Source organism: Xiphias gladius, chromosome 5 (genome assembly GCF_016859285.1).
Source record: "Xiphias gladius isolate SHS-SW01 ecotype Sanya breed wild chromosome 5, ASM1685928v1, whole genome shotgun sequence".
Lineage (NCBI taxonomy): Eukaryota > Metazoa > Chordata > Actinopteri > Istiophoriformes > Xiphiidae > Xiphias > Xiphias gladius.
In genome coordinates this window covers 22,620,609-22,640,155 of record NC_053404.1, presented here as the reverse complement: position 1 = coordinate 22,640,155, position 19,547 = coordinate 22,620,609, and the positions used below count along the sequence as shown (strand labels likewise).

Below are 19,547 nucleotides of genomic sequence, written 5' to 3'. Positions count from 1 at the left end.
TGTGTCTATTGCTCACCTACACACATATACCCTTTATTAAAAAATACTATCTTATCTTATCCTGACTTTAATTTCTGAATGATTTAATATAACATGGATCTTTTGGAGCTGCAGCAATTAGTCAACCGAAAGACAAATAATAATAAAAACTATTTTGATAATCAAATAATCATCAGCAAAAATAGACATTTGCTGTTTCCAGATCCCCAAAGGTAAAATTTGAATGTTTTTCTCTGCCGTACCGGACAGTAAAATGAATCTCTCTGGGTTGTGGACTGTTGAAGACGCCACCTGGGGCTCTAAGAAATGATGACTGGGGTTTTTCTTTTTACCATTTTGTTATATTTTATAGACAAAACAAAGAAGCAGCAGCAGACAAAACAAGAAGTAGAAGTAGAAAAAGAAGAAGAGGAACAAGTAGAAGAGGAATTGTCCTGCAAAAGTTTTTTGTTACCTCCTTGGGACCTGTAGGTTAAGGTTAGGGTTAAGGTTGAACCGTCCACAATGACTATGGGTCAATACAGTGTCCTGACAAGGATGTGTGTGTACCTCTGTGACAGTGTGTGCAGCAGTTGTTTGCGGTTTTGGACTCTCAGCTTGTTGGTTTTGTATTTTGGCTCCTCCGTGAGCTGCATCAGCTCCAAAACCTGTAAACGCACACAAACACACAAACAACAGTTTTACTATTTAAAAGTCTCCAAGTCTGAAAAAATTCCACTGAACATTTTGAGCTTCACATACTCCCCACCTCTAGTGGCACTAAGCAGTCGTGGAGACACTGTGTTTTCCTTTAAAAGTATGTAGATATGTATATCATTTATATCACCCATTTCTGGGGTGAATACTCATCACGATATTTACGTGTAGACTAACATGTGTGCTCGTGTAGGTGGAGCTACCTACCTGACAGACTTGGACAAACTGTTTGTCGTTGCCTGCAGCTACAACGATGTGTCCATCTTTGGTTTTGAAGCCCTGAAACAGAGACGGGACAGAGACACCACACATCAAAGCACCGCAAACACAACATTTCATCTCCCGACCGAAACCTCTGGAACCAGATCAAGACAAAACGCTTCCACAACTGCAAGGAAAAAAAAAAGAAAGGCAACCAACTCAAAACAGCAATTCCAACAATGAATTTCCACATTTCTGTTGCTGCTCTCCAGTGTCATATAGTACATGAGAGTCGATGAAGAGAAACTGAGAAAAGAGCAAGAAAAAAGGAACAAACAAGCGATCAATGATGTGTTAGTTGTTATTATTTTTGTTACATTTTGAAAACGGTCAGTGGGTTTGCATCCACCTGGTGAACGCTTACGCACAAGAATCACGAAGAGAGGAAACCATCAAGTCTGTGAGGAGCCGTGAGGAGACTGGAACCTTCCTCACATGAACACACGGAACCAGCAGGAACGTCAGGTTTCCATCACGTTCTCCACACGGTTCGCCAGCGTCTGAGCTCTGACTGCAGCTTCTCTTAGTGACCTCCTCTCGCCGTGTCCTCTTCTTCTGTGGTGGTTTAATGAAACTAATTCCAGACGTCGTCACTGTCGTGTCTACCCGTGCTTTTAGAAGCTGCGTCAGGAAGTTCAGAGGCAGCAGAGATGCTGACTTTGTGTTGTTGACTTTGGGGATTAGAATCTTTTTCATTACGTAGATTCTTCCCAGCAGGTAGATATGAAATTTCATCTAATGAAATAGAATTTTGTGTGTGTGGGGGCTGAGAGGACGGAGGTTCATCTGCATTTTATTCCAGAGTCCCTGATGGGTTCTAAAATAAGTTTAATAAGCTGAAGTTCGCCTGAGGAAACCTGTTTAAAAGGCCAGCTGGTGGAGGACCAATCTTCTTCTTTATCTTTTTTCTTCCTTTCCTCCTCCTCCTCCTTCCCTTGAGTCACATCTCTTTGCCTCCCTAATTGTCTTCTTCCTGTCTTTACTTTCTCCTCCTCTTCCTCTTTATCTCTCACAATTGCTTGCAATAAAAACTTGTTGGAACATGAAAGGAGGACAAGAACTGCTGTCATACATCACAACACACACACACACACACACACACAGCAGTGGGATGTGGTTACGGGTGTGTGTGTGTATTCAGAACCACTAACCCTTTAGTGACACTAAACTCGGCACTCATCTCGACCGCCGCCTCTCTTTCATCCCCAGCTTCAGGGAGTTGTGGGTAATGCAGTCCACAGGGGGACTACGGCGGGACGTTCACCCACAAAACCCCAAACAGTCCTAGGAGATGGCAGGCGGAGCAGTCGGTTCACAGCGGGGCGACTTCTGCCCCCTGCTGGCTGCAGATCATATCCACACCGACCTCCAACAGAGCTCACAGACCTGAAGCGCCTCCTCCATGTTTCGTCTATCACCACCTGCAGCTCAGTTGAGCCTTTCAGCCTCTTTTAGCTCAAAGTTTTAGCGTTGTGGGACATTTCCTGTCCGGTTCGGCATTTCCAGCAGCAGCAGATAAAGCCACTGTCCACTACCTGCCCAGCAGCAAACAGCAGAAAGACCCAGTCAGAGACCAGCTGGTGAACACGGCGAAGCATTTAGCAGCTAAAGAACCAGAGGTTTCGCTCAAGAGCTGGTGGAGACCAGCACCAGAGCTAAAAGAGAGGGAGTACTGACGAGAGCCACAACTACGTTATGAGGCAGTCGATGACATGTGAAGGCTGTCAGTCCAGCAGCTGGTTGTGGAGATCTTTCATCCCCATGGTGGCCAAAAATGGAGCCTTTGTAACCCATCCAACAGACATACTCTGATGTTCAATGAACGTGATTTAATATTTTAATAAAAGTGAATAAACTTCTTCGCTGTCTTTCTAACTCTTTCTAAATTCATTTACAGTGTTTTGCTCTGCACAGGTATGTAAACAAGCATCAGTTCCATATATAATTTCACGTTGTCTTGCATTTCAGTATGTGATGCAATGATGATATAATGATGCCACAAGAGAGACACACCTATAAGAACCAGGATCAGCTCAGTAGTGAGTAGCATCAGCATCAGCAGTGCTGACAAAGTAAAAAGATTTGTTTAATTACACAACTCGGAGCTCCACCAAGACTGCACGATAATTATAAGAAGACATTTCAGCAAAAAAATCCCCCAAAAAATCATGTGCATTCTGGGATAAAGCCATTCAGACAAACACGGTGACAGACTTGTGGATCTGCTTCCAAAACTAATCCTAAATGGCTCTTTTTTAATGTCCTTTAAAACTGTCTCTATTCTTTTAATTTGCATTTTAATGTTTTATGCTTTTTTTCTGTTCCCATCTCATACAGTATACCGTCCGCTGTGGATGAGGTACATCAAAAGTTGGCTCCTGCTGTAATTATCTTGCATGTATTTTTTTTTTTCTCACCAAAATTATAGTTTTTATATAAAGTCTACAAATCATCCGTTCCTTTAAGGCTTTGATGTCCCAGTGCTGTCTGTCCCTTTTCCAGTTTTGTGGCGAAGCAGAGAAAAGTTGATTACAGTCCTGCACTGAAGTCCATACTGTACATCAAGTCGGCTGTCTTTACGACATTATCTCAACATCAGTATTAAAAATACAATGTACAACATTTAAGTAATAAATACTGGTTTATTTTCTATTTGGACGTTTGAACTGAACCATGGAGTCTGCTCACATAATGCAGCTGTACTGCAAGGCATCCTCTTTTGTGTCCTCTGATTTAATGATCTAAAATATTAATATTCTGTTCGCAGAGGGACTAACCTCCCTGCTGCGTTTCTATCCCGGCTCAACTTTTCCTTCCTGACTGCAGTTACTCTCTTATGGTTCAGTTTTTTGACATGGTGGATGTCTCACTTCTGGGAGATGTGAATTGACCCGTCTCGGGAATCAGATGTGAACTTAAAAAAAGCGTCAGCGGGGACGGGCGATTTCCTCAGCTCTAATGTCTTCCTCGCAAAGCCCCAACCACAAAACACCAATAATTCTGTTGTTTCAACTGTCGTGATCTCCGGCAAACCCGTCTGCTCTGCTTTCATCTCCCGCGCCCGGGGGGAGAGAGCGCGCAGCATTGTGGGTAAGGAGGTTCACACGAGGATTTGATCTGAGCGTCGGACAATAAAGCGCCGGCTGGTGAGAGACGACGACCACAAGAATCGAGCCGCCACGGCCACGTTCACGCCGAGCAGATGGAGCGGAACATCAGGACGAGCTGCCAGTTTATCTGTGTGTGTGTGTGTGTGTGTGTGTGTGTGTGTGTGTGTGTGTGTGTGTGTGTGTGTGTGTGTGTGTGAGTGATGGTTTAAAGTTCTTGTCCACATGTGAGTCATGAACCTCCATAATAACATAGTAACATCTCAGTTCCCTCAGGCTCAGGGGCAGTAATGTGAAGCAGACTGAAGACTAAGGTTGGATCCAGTCTGATACAAAACACTGGTCTGAATGTAAAGAACCTCTTATTGTTCTTTTTTATTTATTCAATATTATAGAGTTCGTTTTATTAAACTGAGTTTGCCAACTTAAATATTAGATATGGAAGCAACAAAAGGAAGGAAGAAGAACAACGGGCCTCATTCTTCTCCTAAAACTCACTTTTTTCTGTCCGGTTTGCTTGTACATAGTGTTTGGTTCTGATAGCTGTTCCACTTTCGATCCAGGTCCCGGATCCGGAAAAATACCTTGATTCATTAAACCTGCAATAACTGAGATTTTTGTCCGCTTGTTTTCCTTGTAAACAAGTGGTGAACATTCCTAGCAATGCAGGTCATCACCTTTCAAATTGATATGTTGAACTTGTTCTCAAACAGCTGTTTATTTCCACATCCAACAGCTACAGAGCAACAGGATCCTTCATCTGGATCTGGTGTCTGAGTCCACCTGATGAATCTAGGTCCAGTACTCCCTCTCTTTTAGCTCTGGTTTTGGTCTCCACCAGCTCCTGAGAGAAACCTCTGGCTCTTTAGCTGCTAAATGCTCCGCCGTGTTCACCAGCTGGTCTCTGACTGGGTCTGTCTGCTTTTTGCTGCTGAGCAGGTAGCGGATGGTGGCTTTTTTTTTAAAATTTTTATTACAGCTGTTTCTCTGAAAACATCTGGCTGCTGCCGCGGCCGAAAACGACGCTATGAGAGCGGTGAGAGTGAACCGGAGCAGTAAGCGGATAAACAACGAGCTGAGACTCACCGTAAAGCTCAGCAAAGGCGGGGGGAGCCGCAGACTCAGCTGATGATTCACTACCAGAGACGCCTTTCACACTGTCGCAGTGTTTTCACATTGTCATGACATAAATATCCATTATATCCACTTTAAGTCTTCTTCAGATATATTTTATTTTAAATGTTTCAGTGTTTCCTGCATGGTTTGATTTGTGTTCACTCTACATCTTCAGTGTTGATTTCCAGGCTCTTATTGTGAAATACTATCCAGCTGACGCCCCGTGTGTGCTTTCAATTTTTGTGCCGTGCAGACAGTAAATGATTCACGTTTTAACGACACCACAGAGAAGCTGAGGGAAGAGAGAAATGCACTTTTACTTGAGCCTCTTATGTTTTTAATAAACACGAAAAAAAAATGTGATCAGGAAAAGAAAAATGAGAAATTATTTTGTATTTTATTTTCAAAAGAAGGAAACTCGGAATAGACTATCGAAATTAGGATATATTTCAGAGTAATATAATTAGTTTAGTGGAATACAAATGAGACAAAAAAATAATTTATCACTGTGGAAATCTTGAAGTTTCTTTTCTGGAAAACCGGGGCTTTTATCTGACTCATAAAATCATGTGATAAGAGCAGTGATGTCTGTGTGGTTTGCAGAAGCATGGCGATGGCTGTATGACGGTTATGGGGAGACAGTGAAGGATAACAGAGACAACAGGAAAGGATTTCCAGACTGGAAACAGTGTGACACGCCAGCATTAAAACATACAAACCAACTGACACTGTCTCCAATTGCTCAATAATTGTGTGTCTGAATGTGACTCCCAGCGCCTCCTATTCCCGTCAACCCTGTTTCCCAGTATTTTAATATATTAATATATATACACATTTATAGTTCATTAATAGTTCTGAACCTCTAAGCATTTGTCTTAATCTGTTAAATTAGCTCAGGCACACCAAGGCAGCCAGAGCCCCCACGATTCTTTGTTTTTCGATTTGACGCAAGCACCTCCTCTGCGCGTTTTAAGAAGGGACGAAGGGACAGAAAGAGGGTCGGATGAGTGTTCGGGGTGTTACCTGGTAAGGTACGATGCTCTCGTGGGCCGTCCCCCAGCGCCTCGCCTCCTTCCCTGCGTTCAGATAGTTGGCGGCAATATGGCTGAGACAGGAAACCTGAGGGGGGGGGGGGTGGACTGGTGTTAAATCTGAGCTGTCATCAGGCTCGTTCCTCCCTGCTCAGCGCTCACTCGTCAGTCCGTTCTGAAAGAACTAAAAACCACAACTCTGCTCTCTTTCCTTTTGACGCTGCCGCCGCAAAGCCACCCGAGAGCAGCCAGCGGCTCACCTTCAGCCCCGCGGCTTCACCGAGTTTGCAAGTGGTTGAAAACCTGCAAAACGCTTTTCATGACTCTTGGCGAACACGTCGGCCTCGAGTCTTGTTCGTCGTCGACCCCCATCCTTTGTTTCACCCACAGCTCTGTGGCGGAAACATACTCCACACATACATTAGTCCTTACCTCTTTGGGAATAAAATCAGTCTCTTTGTCTCCGTTTCAACAGCTTTTCTCAAATGTTTCACGCCTCTAAAGTTCAGCTGCTGGTTTTTAAATTAAACCTGGACTCCTGTATTTCCATCATGCTGCAAAAGAGCTGAAACTGTTCACATCCTACAACAACAAAATCTACACTGACTCTCCGCAGACCACACAAACATCAGAATTACCAGAGGCAATCCTTAGAGAAAAGCGGGGAGTCTGCCAACATTTGGTCTAAATGCCGTGCAATAAAAAGTGAGATTCTGAGATGCTAATGGCGCTGGATGAAAAGTCAGGGGATCACCAAAGTTTTTGCAATGTATCATGAGGGGAACGTGGATGCCCGAATCATATTTCATCACCTTCCGCTCAGTAGTTGTCTAGATGTATTGGTTGGGAGCATAATGGTGGACCGACCGAACGACTGACATTGGCATTCCAAAAGCCATGTCGCTAGCAGGGCAAAAAACAGCTTTGAAACCTGTGTACATCTCCTGTGTTAACTGGCAGCTGCTTTACAATGAACGCCTTCCTGCCTGCAAATAATCCAAAGAAAACAATGATGCAAGGAGCTGTCGAAGGAGGGGCTTTACTGTTTACTATGATTGTTTCATGCATTCCCTCTGCCCAGCCCGCATATGAGCTTAAAAGACAACAAGTAAAGGCAAACCGGACAGAATTTGCAGGAATACAACATTACAGAAAACTCACTTTTCACAGTGAGATTATATCTTCAACCAAAATCAAAAGTTGCAGAGAAAATACCTATTATACAAGAAAGAGAAAGTCTCAATAAAGTTGCTATCCTGCCTTCTTTTAGAAAACTAGAAGACCAAAATTAAAATGAAACAACCATTCCAAGGTTTTTTTGTGGAAAGGTTTCATGAAACGCTGACAATGTTAAATCCTCATCGTGTTTAAAGTAAAAAAAACAATGCTCAGGTGTTGCTTGACAAAGTTAGACCGAAAGTTTTACGTGTTTTGTTCATTTATTTTACCGTTTTTGTCTCATTTCGTTGTATTTTGGATACTCTATTGTACTTTATTCTCAGTGCTTTTCTTTGCCGGATTCTGTGCCAAACTACTGTAGTATTTTTTTAAAATCGCATGCAAAGCTGACATGGTAAGAGGACACTTATGTGATGTGGTCTGACGCCAACATTCCTCTACCTCGCATCGAGCTTGTTAAACCTCGTTTCTTTCAGGTGAAAACGGTGAAAAATTTGACCACTTCGTGTTGTTTTCTAATCCTCTTTGCGGCCGAGGAAGTTCCCTTAATGCCATATTTGTGCTTATTGTTAACGTTTTCTGAGCCTGTGGCGACCACAGAGAGAGCCGAAAAGCATAGAGGCAGGGGAAACCTAAAGAAAGGGAAATGTATGATTAGAAGGGAGATGAGAGAAGAGCAGCAGAAGATCAGAGGTGGTCGTAGCGCTTTAAAGGATGTTGACATGGCGGAGCAGAGAGACTGACACTCAGATGGGTGGTGCTGTCAATCACTGCTCTGTTTAGAAACTGATATTATTCTCTGTCTAAAGCCTCAAACCCACAACAGGACCTGATCCCTCAGTCTAACTACAGGCTCTATAGGATATATACAGCTAATGCTGAGAGACGCTGGGCCGACTAAAGGACAGTGACACCACATGTGAGAGAACTCTGACTTTGAATCACCATCACAAAGACACGACAGTCGTATAAAACTGAGCATCAGTCGGCAGCAGCAGACATCAGCTTTAAATCAGCCCTGACAGTCGCCTTTTACCAGTTTCCAGTCCGACAAGAGATTAAAAGAGATAAATTACAAGAAAGTCAGTAAAAAGTCTTTCATGTGGCGAGAGGCCGCGTCCACAGACCGAGCGGTGGTGTGTCGCAGCTCGACAACAGACAGCCAGAGCAGCGAAGGGAGACTTTTACATGTTGGCAGGTACGAATGGTGGAAAGCCTGTTTATAGTGTCTAATAACCCTAACTCTGACGAAGGACACACTGCTCTCACACTAGAATTGTTCTCGATCCCTCAACGTGCCGCTGGAGTTTTGACTTTTGTCCACTTAGCTCGCACGAAGCTAAGCGCTCCATAGGCCAGTTTCCTGTCAACAAGCAGCCCGGCAGCAGAGAAGCACAAAACAGGGCTCCACAAGGTTATAATAGAGAAGCAGCGGCTAGTAGCAGTGATAATGCTACATGAGGCTGTGCACAGGTGCAGAGAAATGACCTGCGTGTGTTCAAAAATATCAACTGACAGCAGCGGCACAAAAACTCCCTCACACCATTAACATACATAACTAGAAATAAATAGATAAATGAAACGTGGAGAATTATAAATCCTACAATGTGGCACAGTCTCCATCAGTCTGCAGCTCTATCACCGTGCCACCAACGAAACTCTCAGCACGTCAAACTGACCTCATTAAAAACAGCCCAGCCCAGGGTGACAGCGAGAGCTGTGTGAGCCGGCAGGTTTTTAAGAGGCTACAATCACCACGTCGCCGTTGTCGGCCTCCGCCAACCAGTCGCGTCGCAGGAAACATGGTCACAATCTTGTCATGAGTTAGGCCGTCGGATAACAGTCAGAGAAGGGCTTTCGAAGGAGATGACGGTGTCACGGTGAAGCTGACCTTTGACCTTTTGGACGGAAAATGTCATCACTTTGTCACTTTATCCTGTAGGACGTTTGTCTGAAAATTTGTCATAATTAGCTCATTCGTTCTTGAGTTGCGGCCCAAAATGTGCCAAATTTGAAGAAAATTCCCGTGGAGGCATAGAAACGAGTAAGTGATGCAGTAGGGAAGTGAGAAACAGTCCGTAAGCAGACGTCGGCATCCGCCAGGGTCTCCTGGAAAGACTCGTCGAACTTCTTCGCACGGATCCTTCAGGACTCCGAGCTGCCGTACGTCGTTGACCTGATGGCTGATCGGGAAACAGTCGACTGCTCGTTGACCTGCGGGTTTCAGCTGCGGTGGAAATTCCTCCGTTCTGTGTTTCACACTGAAGATGTGACCAACGAGTAAAACTCACTCACCAGACTGAGCAGTTACACCTACAGACACATTTCTAGCCTGAGGTCAGCAGACCGGACGTGGAAAATAAGGACACTCAGTGGGACATTTTCTGTCCTATCAACAGTGAGTTGTTGTTGTTTGGCTTTTCTAGGAAAACTAGGATGGATACTGATGTCGGTTTTCCCTAAAATTTCAAACATGTCATTACTTCATAACTGTAGCAACTAACACTTTCTCCATTTCCCTTATTGTAATTGGGACCAAGCTACAGAGGCCTCTCGCGTAGATACCTAATAAGTCACAGCTAAATACCAGAAAATTCTTAAGAAATTATACGGAAAGTTTCCAGAAAATTAGTCGGAAAATACCGGACCCGAAAAATAAAAGCGTTACGGATTCATGTTCCGCTTTAAGTGAACCCTCACCCTTTTACCAAAAAAAAAAAAAAAACTGCATGGATTTGAACTATCTTGTCTTTGGACTAACAATATCTCAGGGAAACTGTCCCCTCAGGACTAGTACGGGAAAGTGTTTATCTTTATCAAAAAGTTGGTATTTTTCCGCATGACTGAGCCATTTCCTCTACAAACCACAGCGACTTAGAGACGTCTCAAGCTGAACTTGGGACTTCTGACTTTTCAGCCTTTGGTGTGGAGCTTCTCCTGATGTTTAAAGCTTTTTCGGGACCTGCAGGCAGCTTGTACAGATGCAGCTGTGAGCCGTGATGGTTTGTAATGATTAAATTTCCCCTGACAAGCAAACCAAACTCGGCTTAAACCCGTCCACATGGATTCAGATCCACCGCGGCTGTGTGCGCTCATTGTTCGTCTCCCTTCTGGTCGGACCGCTCCGTGGTCGACGTGCCTGTGGTCGCAGCACTTCATACAGGAATGCACCATGGGATATGGGGGGGGGGTGGACTGCGGCTATTTTATGTGTAGCAGCCGTGGGAGTCGACCGCAGAGATCGAGACCTCGCTGCCTCGAAAACCAATCACAGACTGAATTTCACTTTTCGTCTCGTGTTGGAGTCAATCTTCATCCATCCATCCTAATTTATTTATTAATCCATTTTTCTGTATCCACCTACATATTGTTTCCTGTCATTTTATTTTATCCGTATCTTCGTAGCCGTATAAAGTGCATCTATGGAGGATGTTCAAACCACGACATCAAGGGACTCAATAATTTCCTCGGCCAGCAGGTGGGAAGTGGAATAAAAATCGGAAAATGTAGAAAACACACAGCCCCCATTTACACATCCTACAGGTATCACTGTCAGAAGAGGAGGAGGAGGACGAGGTGGAAAATGAATAAGATGAGATCAAAGAACTTTCTGTTTCTTCTTCTGAAGAGGAAAAACATCTTCAGCTTCGGTTACACTAATAGTGAACAAATGTCCACTCTTCCTCCGAAACCTTCCTTTGCTTTACTAAACCACAGTTTTCAGCAGAAAAGAGGTTTTTCTGCGTTTTTATTCCAAACTCCATCTGTAAACTCCATTTCTCTCCGGAGGACCATAAAGTCTTGGAATGAGCCGAACTGAGTCGTGGAGCAGCATCTTTCCCAATGAAAGAGGTGAAAAAGGAGAGTATGTAAAACATAAAACAAGTTTTTAAAAGCAACAATGTCACACAAGCAGCGTGTCCTGACACGACAACTCAAAGGCTCCCTGGGTGTCTCGAATACTTCAGAGTCCAGAAGGACGCGCGATCCCATCCGTCTCCGAGGACCAGACGTTTCGGGGATTACGATCGTTTGATTTGTTTAAACAGGGAAAACACTGAGAGAAATATTGATTACTTTGTTTAAAGTGTTCAGACTTTTCAGGATAAATCAACGGCTTGTTTAAATACTTGCAAGTTTTCAGGATTCGTTATTAGTTCATGTTCAGACACACACAGTCACTAAAACGGCATCAAGTAGCTCCAGGGACACTTCTGCTTATCTCTCCCGTCAAAAACACCCCATCGATCTGGATGGAATCAGACAGGCAGCGTCAGCGATTTAATTTACCAGCCGAACCTGAACACAGCACTGTAAACGGTTGTGTTGACAGCGGAAAGTGGGACTTTTTTTAGCTTATTGAGGTATTGAGCACTTTCAGCTTCCTGTTAGGATTTGTTTCTCTCTGAATGAAGCCGAGAGTGGATGATGAGGACGAGTTAGAAATTCCTCAACACACTGCAACACCAGCTACGGAGAAGAAGATACTGTGGGTCCATTTGTCCAGAAAAGTTTCCAGAAACGAGCTTAGGACTGCAAAAAATAACAAATTTCACATCTTCAGTTCATTTTCGTGTAAAAACTGTCAATGCAGCATCATATTATTGGTGGAACCAAGAACGTCCACAGCCGAACAGTGAACCTCCTGGAGCCTTTTCTTCACAAATGACATGAAACACTGAATGCACAGCCTTCTTTCACCTACCACTCCTCCCATTTTATTTCATTTTGTTTTTATTTTTTACCTTGTGTATTATAAATCATCTTGTTTGCTGACACTCTGCCGTTCGTCCCCCGTCTTTGTCTTTAGAGAAGCGTCAATTAATCGATTAGTCAACTGAGAAAATTATTCAGCAACTACATTATTTTTGATAATCAGTTAATCGCCTAAGAATCTTTTTAAACTAAACTGCCAAAAATGATCTGGTTTCCTTTCTGATTTTCTCCATTTTACATTATTGTAAACTCAATATTTTTGGGGGGTTGAACTTTGAACTCAGACAGAACAAAGCAAAACAAAACATTTGGAGACGTCACCAGGATTCTGGGAAAATGTGTCACTTTTCTAACATTCTGTAAACTAAGCGATTCATCAGTTCAACGAAAAAATGCGGTCATCACATTAATGATGAAGATAATCAGTAGCTGTAGGCCTGTATTGTTTTTATCATTTGTTTGCTAAAGCCCAATTTTCCAGGAGAAATTTCAGCAATCAAAGTGAGTAAGTTTCTAAACTGGCTTAGCTGCTGCCAAACAGGGAACAGGTTATCTTACAAATAACACTCTCTCTCTCTCTCTCTCATATGCGCACACACACACACACACACACACACACACACACACACACACACACACACACACACACACACACACTCAGCTGTTACCTGTGAGGACAGCAGGTTGCAGTCGATGTGAACTCCTCTCCCCGTCCTGTGTCGCTGCAGCAGGGCAGCCATTACGGCTCCGTGTGCGTACAGCCCCGTCGCCAGGTCTGTCATAGCAACACCTGGACGCACCGGCTCGCCATCCTGCCGACAGAAACACTGCATTATGGGAGGTGAGGGTGAGGGGAGAAAAGAAAAAGTATAGCACTCGTAATTGCACGCATTTACTATTATGATGGAGATTCGATACCGAGAAGCGAACTGAGATTTCAGATGCTTACTAATCACTGTTATCTTGAAGCATCACTGACAGATGTTCTGTTGCTTAACTGTAATTCTGGCCTCTATAGGATGCAACACATTGCATTGTGGGATTTTCAACAAAAAGAAAACAAAACAAAACTGAGAGTTGGATCAGACCTGCAGCTTTCTGGGGGTTCGTTCAGATATGTGGAGCAAAAAAACCAAACTCTGCTTCTCCAGGTGGAGTTTAGGGGAGAAGCTCTGGGGAACTCTGGGGCACTTCGGGGACAGTAAACAGACCCGACCCAGGCCATCTGCGAGAGGTGGACTAATGTGAGCCGTTTTCCCGAGAGACCCGTAGCAACAGTTCCACAGTAGCTGACTGCACGGACACATTTTTGTTTTTTTGTTTTTAAGTCCTGCTGAGACATAAGGCCTTTAATTCCCGATATATTCTCAAAGTGATGGTCGGCCGATTTTGGAATTGTCTACATGTGGATGTTAAATTGTGGGTCAGAGTCCACGGTGGCCATCAAATATGGTGCACCGTACAGCGTACTATATAAAGAGGCAGCGATTTCAGACACAGCCTTCCAGTCACGTCTGTTAAGACTGAGTGTGTTTGGCTGTTTCCATGTTAAACTGAAAACAGTCCACAGCAACAGCTTCAGAGGGCCTCGCTGAATTTTGAGTGGTTTACATAAAGTAAAGTTTGACAGGGTTTTAGTCTAGAGTCTAATGTTAGTGTCCTGTAGTGTATTTATATTAATATCCTAATGTGGCTGGATGACAAATTTACTTTTCATACTCACTCTCATGACCCTGTTAAAAAAAAAAAAAAAAAAAGACCTGAACCAATATTTTTTTTTTTAGTTGCTGGTTGTTGGGTTTATTTTTTCTTTTCATTTGCCCCAAACACAAATCTCGTTCTGTCCACATTTCCCCCTGGTTTAGATGATGTACGCTGCGTTTAACTGTTGCTTATACATGTAAACCGGATGCACCTGCCCGGCGTCATCTCGGGAGCCCGGCTGTGAGCTGCGGACGCGACCGCCGGCCTCACCCGGGCAGCGGCTCGTCACATCGCCGCAAGACATCAGCGGCAACTTTCCAAACGGGCATCATTTGGATGAACCGAGCACCTGTTCGAAATCTAAATGGGTCTTTTCTCGCCGGACTAAACAGGGTTCAGAGGAAGAGAAAAGGACAGAGTCTAACCTCCGGCCCGGTGATGTGCATCATTCCTGACACAGCAGAGGCGATGGAGTCATAGCCAGGACTCTGAGACTGAGGACCGGTCTGTCCGTAACCTACACACACACACACACACACACACACACACAGAGAGAGAGAGAGGGGGGGATTATTTCCTCTGTGCCAGTGGGCTGGTTTCTCTCTGACCTGAAAGGAAACACAGCAGGGAATCAAACCGTCGGCCTTCCAGCGTCTCCTTTTCCAGGAAAGCCACATTCCAGCTGCTTGTTGAGTCTGCCGCTCTGACTAAACAACCAGATTGATTTCCTAAGGAGTCCAGACTGTGTTCATTTCATATCAACAAAAACCATTCCCATAAATGCTTGTAAAGTGATAACCAGCCCACTGACTGGATGAATCTACACAGCTTTTAACCCCGAGGACAGTTCACTGCTCTCTGCATCACATGCTGAGATGCAAAACACAGAAACTGGAGAGGCTGAGTGGAGTGACCAGCTCGGAGCACCAAAGATGGAGCGAATGAAGGAGAGCAATCAAAAGTCTGTTTACACGCCGGCAAGAGGTAAAGTCCCCGTTTCCTTCTACAAACAACAAAAGCATTATTTTCTCCATCCGCACCAAAGAAACAAGCGTTAGACAACAACTGTCTTCATCGTGGCTGCAGAAACCAGAAACCAGAGCAGCGGTCGACAGGTGGAGCATCCGGTGCAGAACGCCACCCAGAGAAAGAGGGTGCTGCCCAGTCTGCTAGTTCTACCTCGCCCCCGTTCTCGCTCCTCCGTCATCCGGCCGTCAGAGGATGTCGGAATCACTTCCGTTGGTCCTGAAAGGAGACAAGGAGCGAGGGGCCGCGGGTGTGTTCGGCGTACAAGTGCTTTAGCGGACAGCGGCGTCCCTTCGGCCGCAGCGTTTACCGATCGGCCGGCTGACCTGATGGCAGCGTAAGCGGAGCGGCCAGGTTTTTGTGGAGACAGCTTTACGTTGATTTTAATAACACGGCATGATTTGCAATGCTGGATATCCTCCACCCGGGGACCCAGGAGCGGCTCCACAGTCATTCATAGGTAGTCATAAAATAAAAAACATTACACATGTTTAGTCTGAAACACGAATGAATCATGAACACTCCTTTATTTTCTCTCCATAAGCAAAAAAGGTTCTCTCTCCAGTTTTCCTTTTTTTCTTATTTTCAGTTCCGGACTATACAAACAGCTATAAAGAGGCAGGTAATATTGGTCTTATAATGTCACCCTAAGCCTGAAAAGGGGCTCGGACTGACTCCACCTGTGGTCCCCCACAGACCGATGAGGCTACGGATTCTATTCTGGATGTTTTATTAACATATCTGAACTTTCTTTTTAACTCTGTGACGTCCTGACGCCTCAATAGATCCATAACCAGTGATGGAGCGGAAGTCATCAGATGTCAGGTGTTTCTCTTTCTCTGTTGCTTTTACTTATATCTAAACATTTGACAGTAAAAACTGACCGCCTTCGGGTCAAACCGTGGCCAACGTCACCTCTGACCAACACCCAAAGCTTCGCAAAATCCAGTTTCTGGTCCATTAAATAAACCCTCCGCTGTGGAGACAACCTTTTTTTCCCCCTTTCGTTACAAAGCGACAGGAATTGCAGGTTTGGCGGATCAGGACATCAATCTCTGAAGTGTCCTGCTCAGGATGAAACCGGGCTGTAAATCTGCCCACTGCATCCAGCTGCTGCAGCTTAATGAGGCCTCCTGGGTAATGTAGTTTTTTTTTTTTTGGGCCCTAAAGGATGGGAGGAGGAGGAGGGGAGGACAAAAATGTGGGAGTGATAAAGCAGGAGTAGAGAGAGAAAAGTGGGGAGAAAAGACAAAAAGGGAAATTCAAAAGAAGAAAGGAGAAAATTTTTTTTATTGTTTTGCAATAAGAGATTCTAAACTTTTTATGTTTTTATTAACAACTGAAGATCCTTCATTCACGTTACTGGTTCTGGGAGATTTTACTGGTTTCGTCATCTTTTAAAAGTCACCTGGTAAAATTTACACACTGATTTTGTTTTCATATTCGGTCATAAATACGACCTCAACATAGCAAACACTAAAGAAATGTCATAAATCTCATAAACCAGCCGAGGACTGAACGGTCTGAGCTGTCGTGGCCTAACCTCCTCTAACTGACAACATGTGAACACATCATGACTAAACGGGCCGGTACACTCCGTCTGAACCACTTGCTGGATGGTCCCCCCCCCGACTTCAGATCAGCGGGGTCTGTCTCCGACCGCCTCGGTAACTTTCCAAAGCTGAAAACCTGACATTCACACCCCACTTCCGTCAGCGATCGGTCCCCATGTGGCTTTCTTCTGATCCAGAACCACCCGTCAACTCTCACTGCTGAGCCGCGTTAATTGTTCCGTGCTGGTTCACCATCGTTCACACCAGCAGAGCGAAACTGAACTGAGCAGAAGTGATGGAGGGACAAGATTTAAAACAAAAAAACTTAGACAGCTTTTGTGCAGTTTGCAGAATCTGGTGGGAATGAAAAACTTGTGCTACAAGCCCCATAAAAACGCAAAGAACACACTTGACTGCAGATCTTAGGCTCCTCGCAGTAAAGAGTGTGTTTCTGGGCTGCAGCCCCCGCTGTCGGGGCCTCAATAACTCCAACATGAAACAGTGTGAAGCTAAATAAGTGGTACAATCTGCTGCGTGTCAGTGCCGTTATTATGCGTGCGTGTGAAGTGGCTTCACTTTACAGCCTGCAGAGGGGGAGACAGAGAGGGGACAGCAGCCCGCTTTGTTTTCTGAGCAGGGAACGTGAGCCCCCTGGGACAGTCCGTCTTCACTGTGGAGTCCTACGACATCTAGTGGCTCAGTCCGAGAACCGCAGCACTGAAGAGGGCAGAGACTACGAATCCCATCGAACTGAAAACACTCTGATTTTATCTGTTTTACCGTAGTAGAGGAGGTAATAGTGTCCTCAAACGCACCACGATGTGCTGCCGGACCGCAGTGGGCGGCAAGAGTCATCGAAAGCTCGATGACGATGATAAGAGGAAAGCGTCAGCCTCAGTCATGAGGACTGTGACGCATCACTTTTCCGTCTGGGGAACCAAACACGAACCACTGCTGATTCAACACTCTTGTTTAGTGTCGATAAAACCTCCCGTTGTTATCGATAAATGTTGCATCAGTGCCGACGATTCTGACGGAGTTTGTTCCTGCCTCTCTCTCTCTGTCATGTGAACCCAGTCCAGCGTGAGTCAACCTGTACAGCGTCGTCTGCCAGTTCCCGCCGTCCGCTGCCCATTAGTCCCCCAGCGCAGCAACCTCCCCATTAAAACCCCGCTTTCCCCTGTTTCCTCAGGGACTCCGCGCAGCCGTTCCAGATTATCCAGCCGCCGCAGCGGTCGCGCCGGCAGGGCCGCTTCCCGCTGGGGAGAGCGCGACGCCGCCCGTTAACTGTAATGGGCCTTTAAACAAGCCCCAGACGCAAATGAAAACACGGACCGGGGAAGCGAGATGAGCTGAACGAAAGCTGGCAGCGCAGAGACAGAAATGAGGAGAAAGGCGAGCTTCTTGTCCGTAGTTGTAAACCTTCAAATCGGACTCGTTCTCACTTTGCCTCTCTCCGCTTTCTAAACCCTGGCAGCGACGCGGCTTGTATCAGCGCCACAAAAGCTTCTCCCTCCGCCGCTCTGAAGACTTCCGGTCTGGTAGCTCCCAGCCAGAGGTGCCGCGAGGCATCGTCGGTGGCTCCTAGCGCTGGACAGGTCTCAGGTGGAACGCCCCGATCCCGTTCTTGTGCTCACCGCCTCTCACGATAATCTGTTCATCAGCTTGTGATGTCTCCGACAACTGTGAACTCAGAAATCACTCCAGGTTCTAAGTAAACCGGTTCATATGGAGGAAAAGCCCCTTTCACACATGCGGCGCTTTACACTATTCTGAGGGCAGTTTAACGTGTTGGTCTCATGTCCGAATAAACACCTGAGTTACATCGACGGTCTGACCGTCCGCCCGAAACCTCTCTCTGTATTTCGATGCTTTCAACCGAAATTCTTCTCAGACCACATCAGTCTGTAAACGCCGTTTTCCCCTCACAAGTGCGACCGAAGCGGAAGAAAAGTCTCTTCCTGCACCTTTAATTGTTCCACTGCACCTGGCCCCTCTGTCAGTACCTGATATGGAGCAGTAGATGAGCTGTGGGTTCACGCTGCTGAGCTGCTCGTATCCTAAACCCATCTGATGCAGTTTCCCAGGTAGGTAGTTCTCTATCAGCACGTCACACACTCCTGTAAGCTGAGACACACACACACACACACACACACACACACACACACACACACACACACACAGAACATGTAAATGTAATGGACAAGAAACCCCGGCAGCATTCGCATGATTATGTCCATGTGACATATCTTGCCGTGACCTAGTGATGGTAAATCAGAGCCGGGCTAAGCTTCGTATAACCAGCATTTTTTGGTACCGACTGAACCGGGTCCAGACCCCCGAGTACTGAAGCGTCCGGTCCGATTCACGACCGCGCCGATCTGGCGGTTCCCGATTTGAATCGTCACCCGTCCAGTTTGAGAGTGCTTTGTTCATTTCTTTGGTTTCTTTTGTTTAATGAAGAAAAGACTTTTTTTTTTTTTCTCTCACAGTCAGGTACCAAAAAAAATGGTTTTGGCTCTGGCGCAGAAGGTCAGGCCTTGTATCGGCACTAACACTGAAAGTGTCAGTTCGAGACTTTGCAGCTGTGGGTGTGGCCCTACCTGCCGGATGATCTGCGCTCCGCTGGGATGCTTCAGGTCCACGGCGATACTCTGAAAAATCACCCAGAAGCACAACAGAACACTGAGGTCACGCCTCTGCTGCTCGTGAAGCACCGGAGGCCCGTCGTTGGGCCTTGAAAGCCGTGTTGACCGACAGGCTGTCGAGGACCCATACGGGAGGATTGGTGCGTTTTATCCCCTTAACCCCTTTCGCAGTCTCTATATCTCTAGTCTCTGTATTGCAGACTGCAGCGCGGTGTTCAATCTCTCTTCATATTTTCTCATATCATCACACGTTGGTGATTTCATTGCAGCTTTTGACATTTCAGGAGTCACGAAAGGTTCACGAGGCGGGAAAGTCCCGGTCCATAAGACAAACGATACGCAAGCACAGACCTGGTGAGGAGGAAAACATCACCTTTTTGTTCCGGTTGACGCTGAGGAAATAGGCGCTCTCTGAGCCCACGAACGGAGGACCCCAGGCTCTGGTGTCATCACCCGCGCCTGTCCGACGAGACACACACAAAAGCCGTCACAGCCCCCCACAGTCCTTCA

General features: G+C 45.5%; 2 protein-coding genes across 8 annotated transcripts in view; one reads left to right on the top strand and one right to left on the bottom strand.

Annotated features, from left to right (window-relative positions):
- The window catches only part of LOC120789870 (NACHT, LRR and PYD domains-containing protein 12-like), a 1,168,582-nt gene that overhangs the window by 423,078 nt on the left and 725,957 nt on the right, over positions 1-19,547 (top strand). The window lies entirely within an intron of this gene.
- The window catches only part of sugct (succinyl-CoA:glutarate-CoA transferase), a 70,463-nt gene that overhangs the window by 49,172 nt on the left and 1,744 nt on the right, over positions 1-19,547 (bottom strand). For 3 of the 5 annotated variants that reach the window (XR_005707471.1, XM_040127088.1, XM_040127089.1), the window contains exons 4-11: positions 19,411-19,496; positions 18,993-19,043; positions 18,396-18,516; positions 14,236-14,327; positions 12,775-12,918; positions 6,204-6,299; positions 904-975; positions 550-647 (exon numbers count right to left, since the gene is read on the bottom strand). Coding sequence is in view for 4 of the 5 variants with exons in the window: in XM_040127088.1 (XP_039983022.1) it covers positions 550-647; positions 904-975; positions 6,204-6,299; positions 12,775-12,918; positions 14,236-14,327; positions 18,396-18,516; positions 18,993-19,043; positions 19,411-19,496 (760 nt within the window). In the remaining variant the exon portion in view is untranslated. The remainder of the gene's footprint in view (positions 1-549; positions 648-903; positions 976-6,203; positions 6,300-12,774; positions 12,919-14,235; positions 14,328-18,395; positions 18,517-18,992; positions 19,044-19,410; positions 19,497-19,547) is intronic. The other 2 variants (XM_040127090.1, XM_040127091.1) reach the window with 1 other exon arrangement.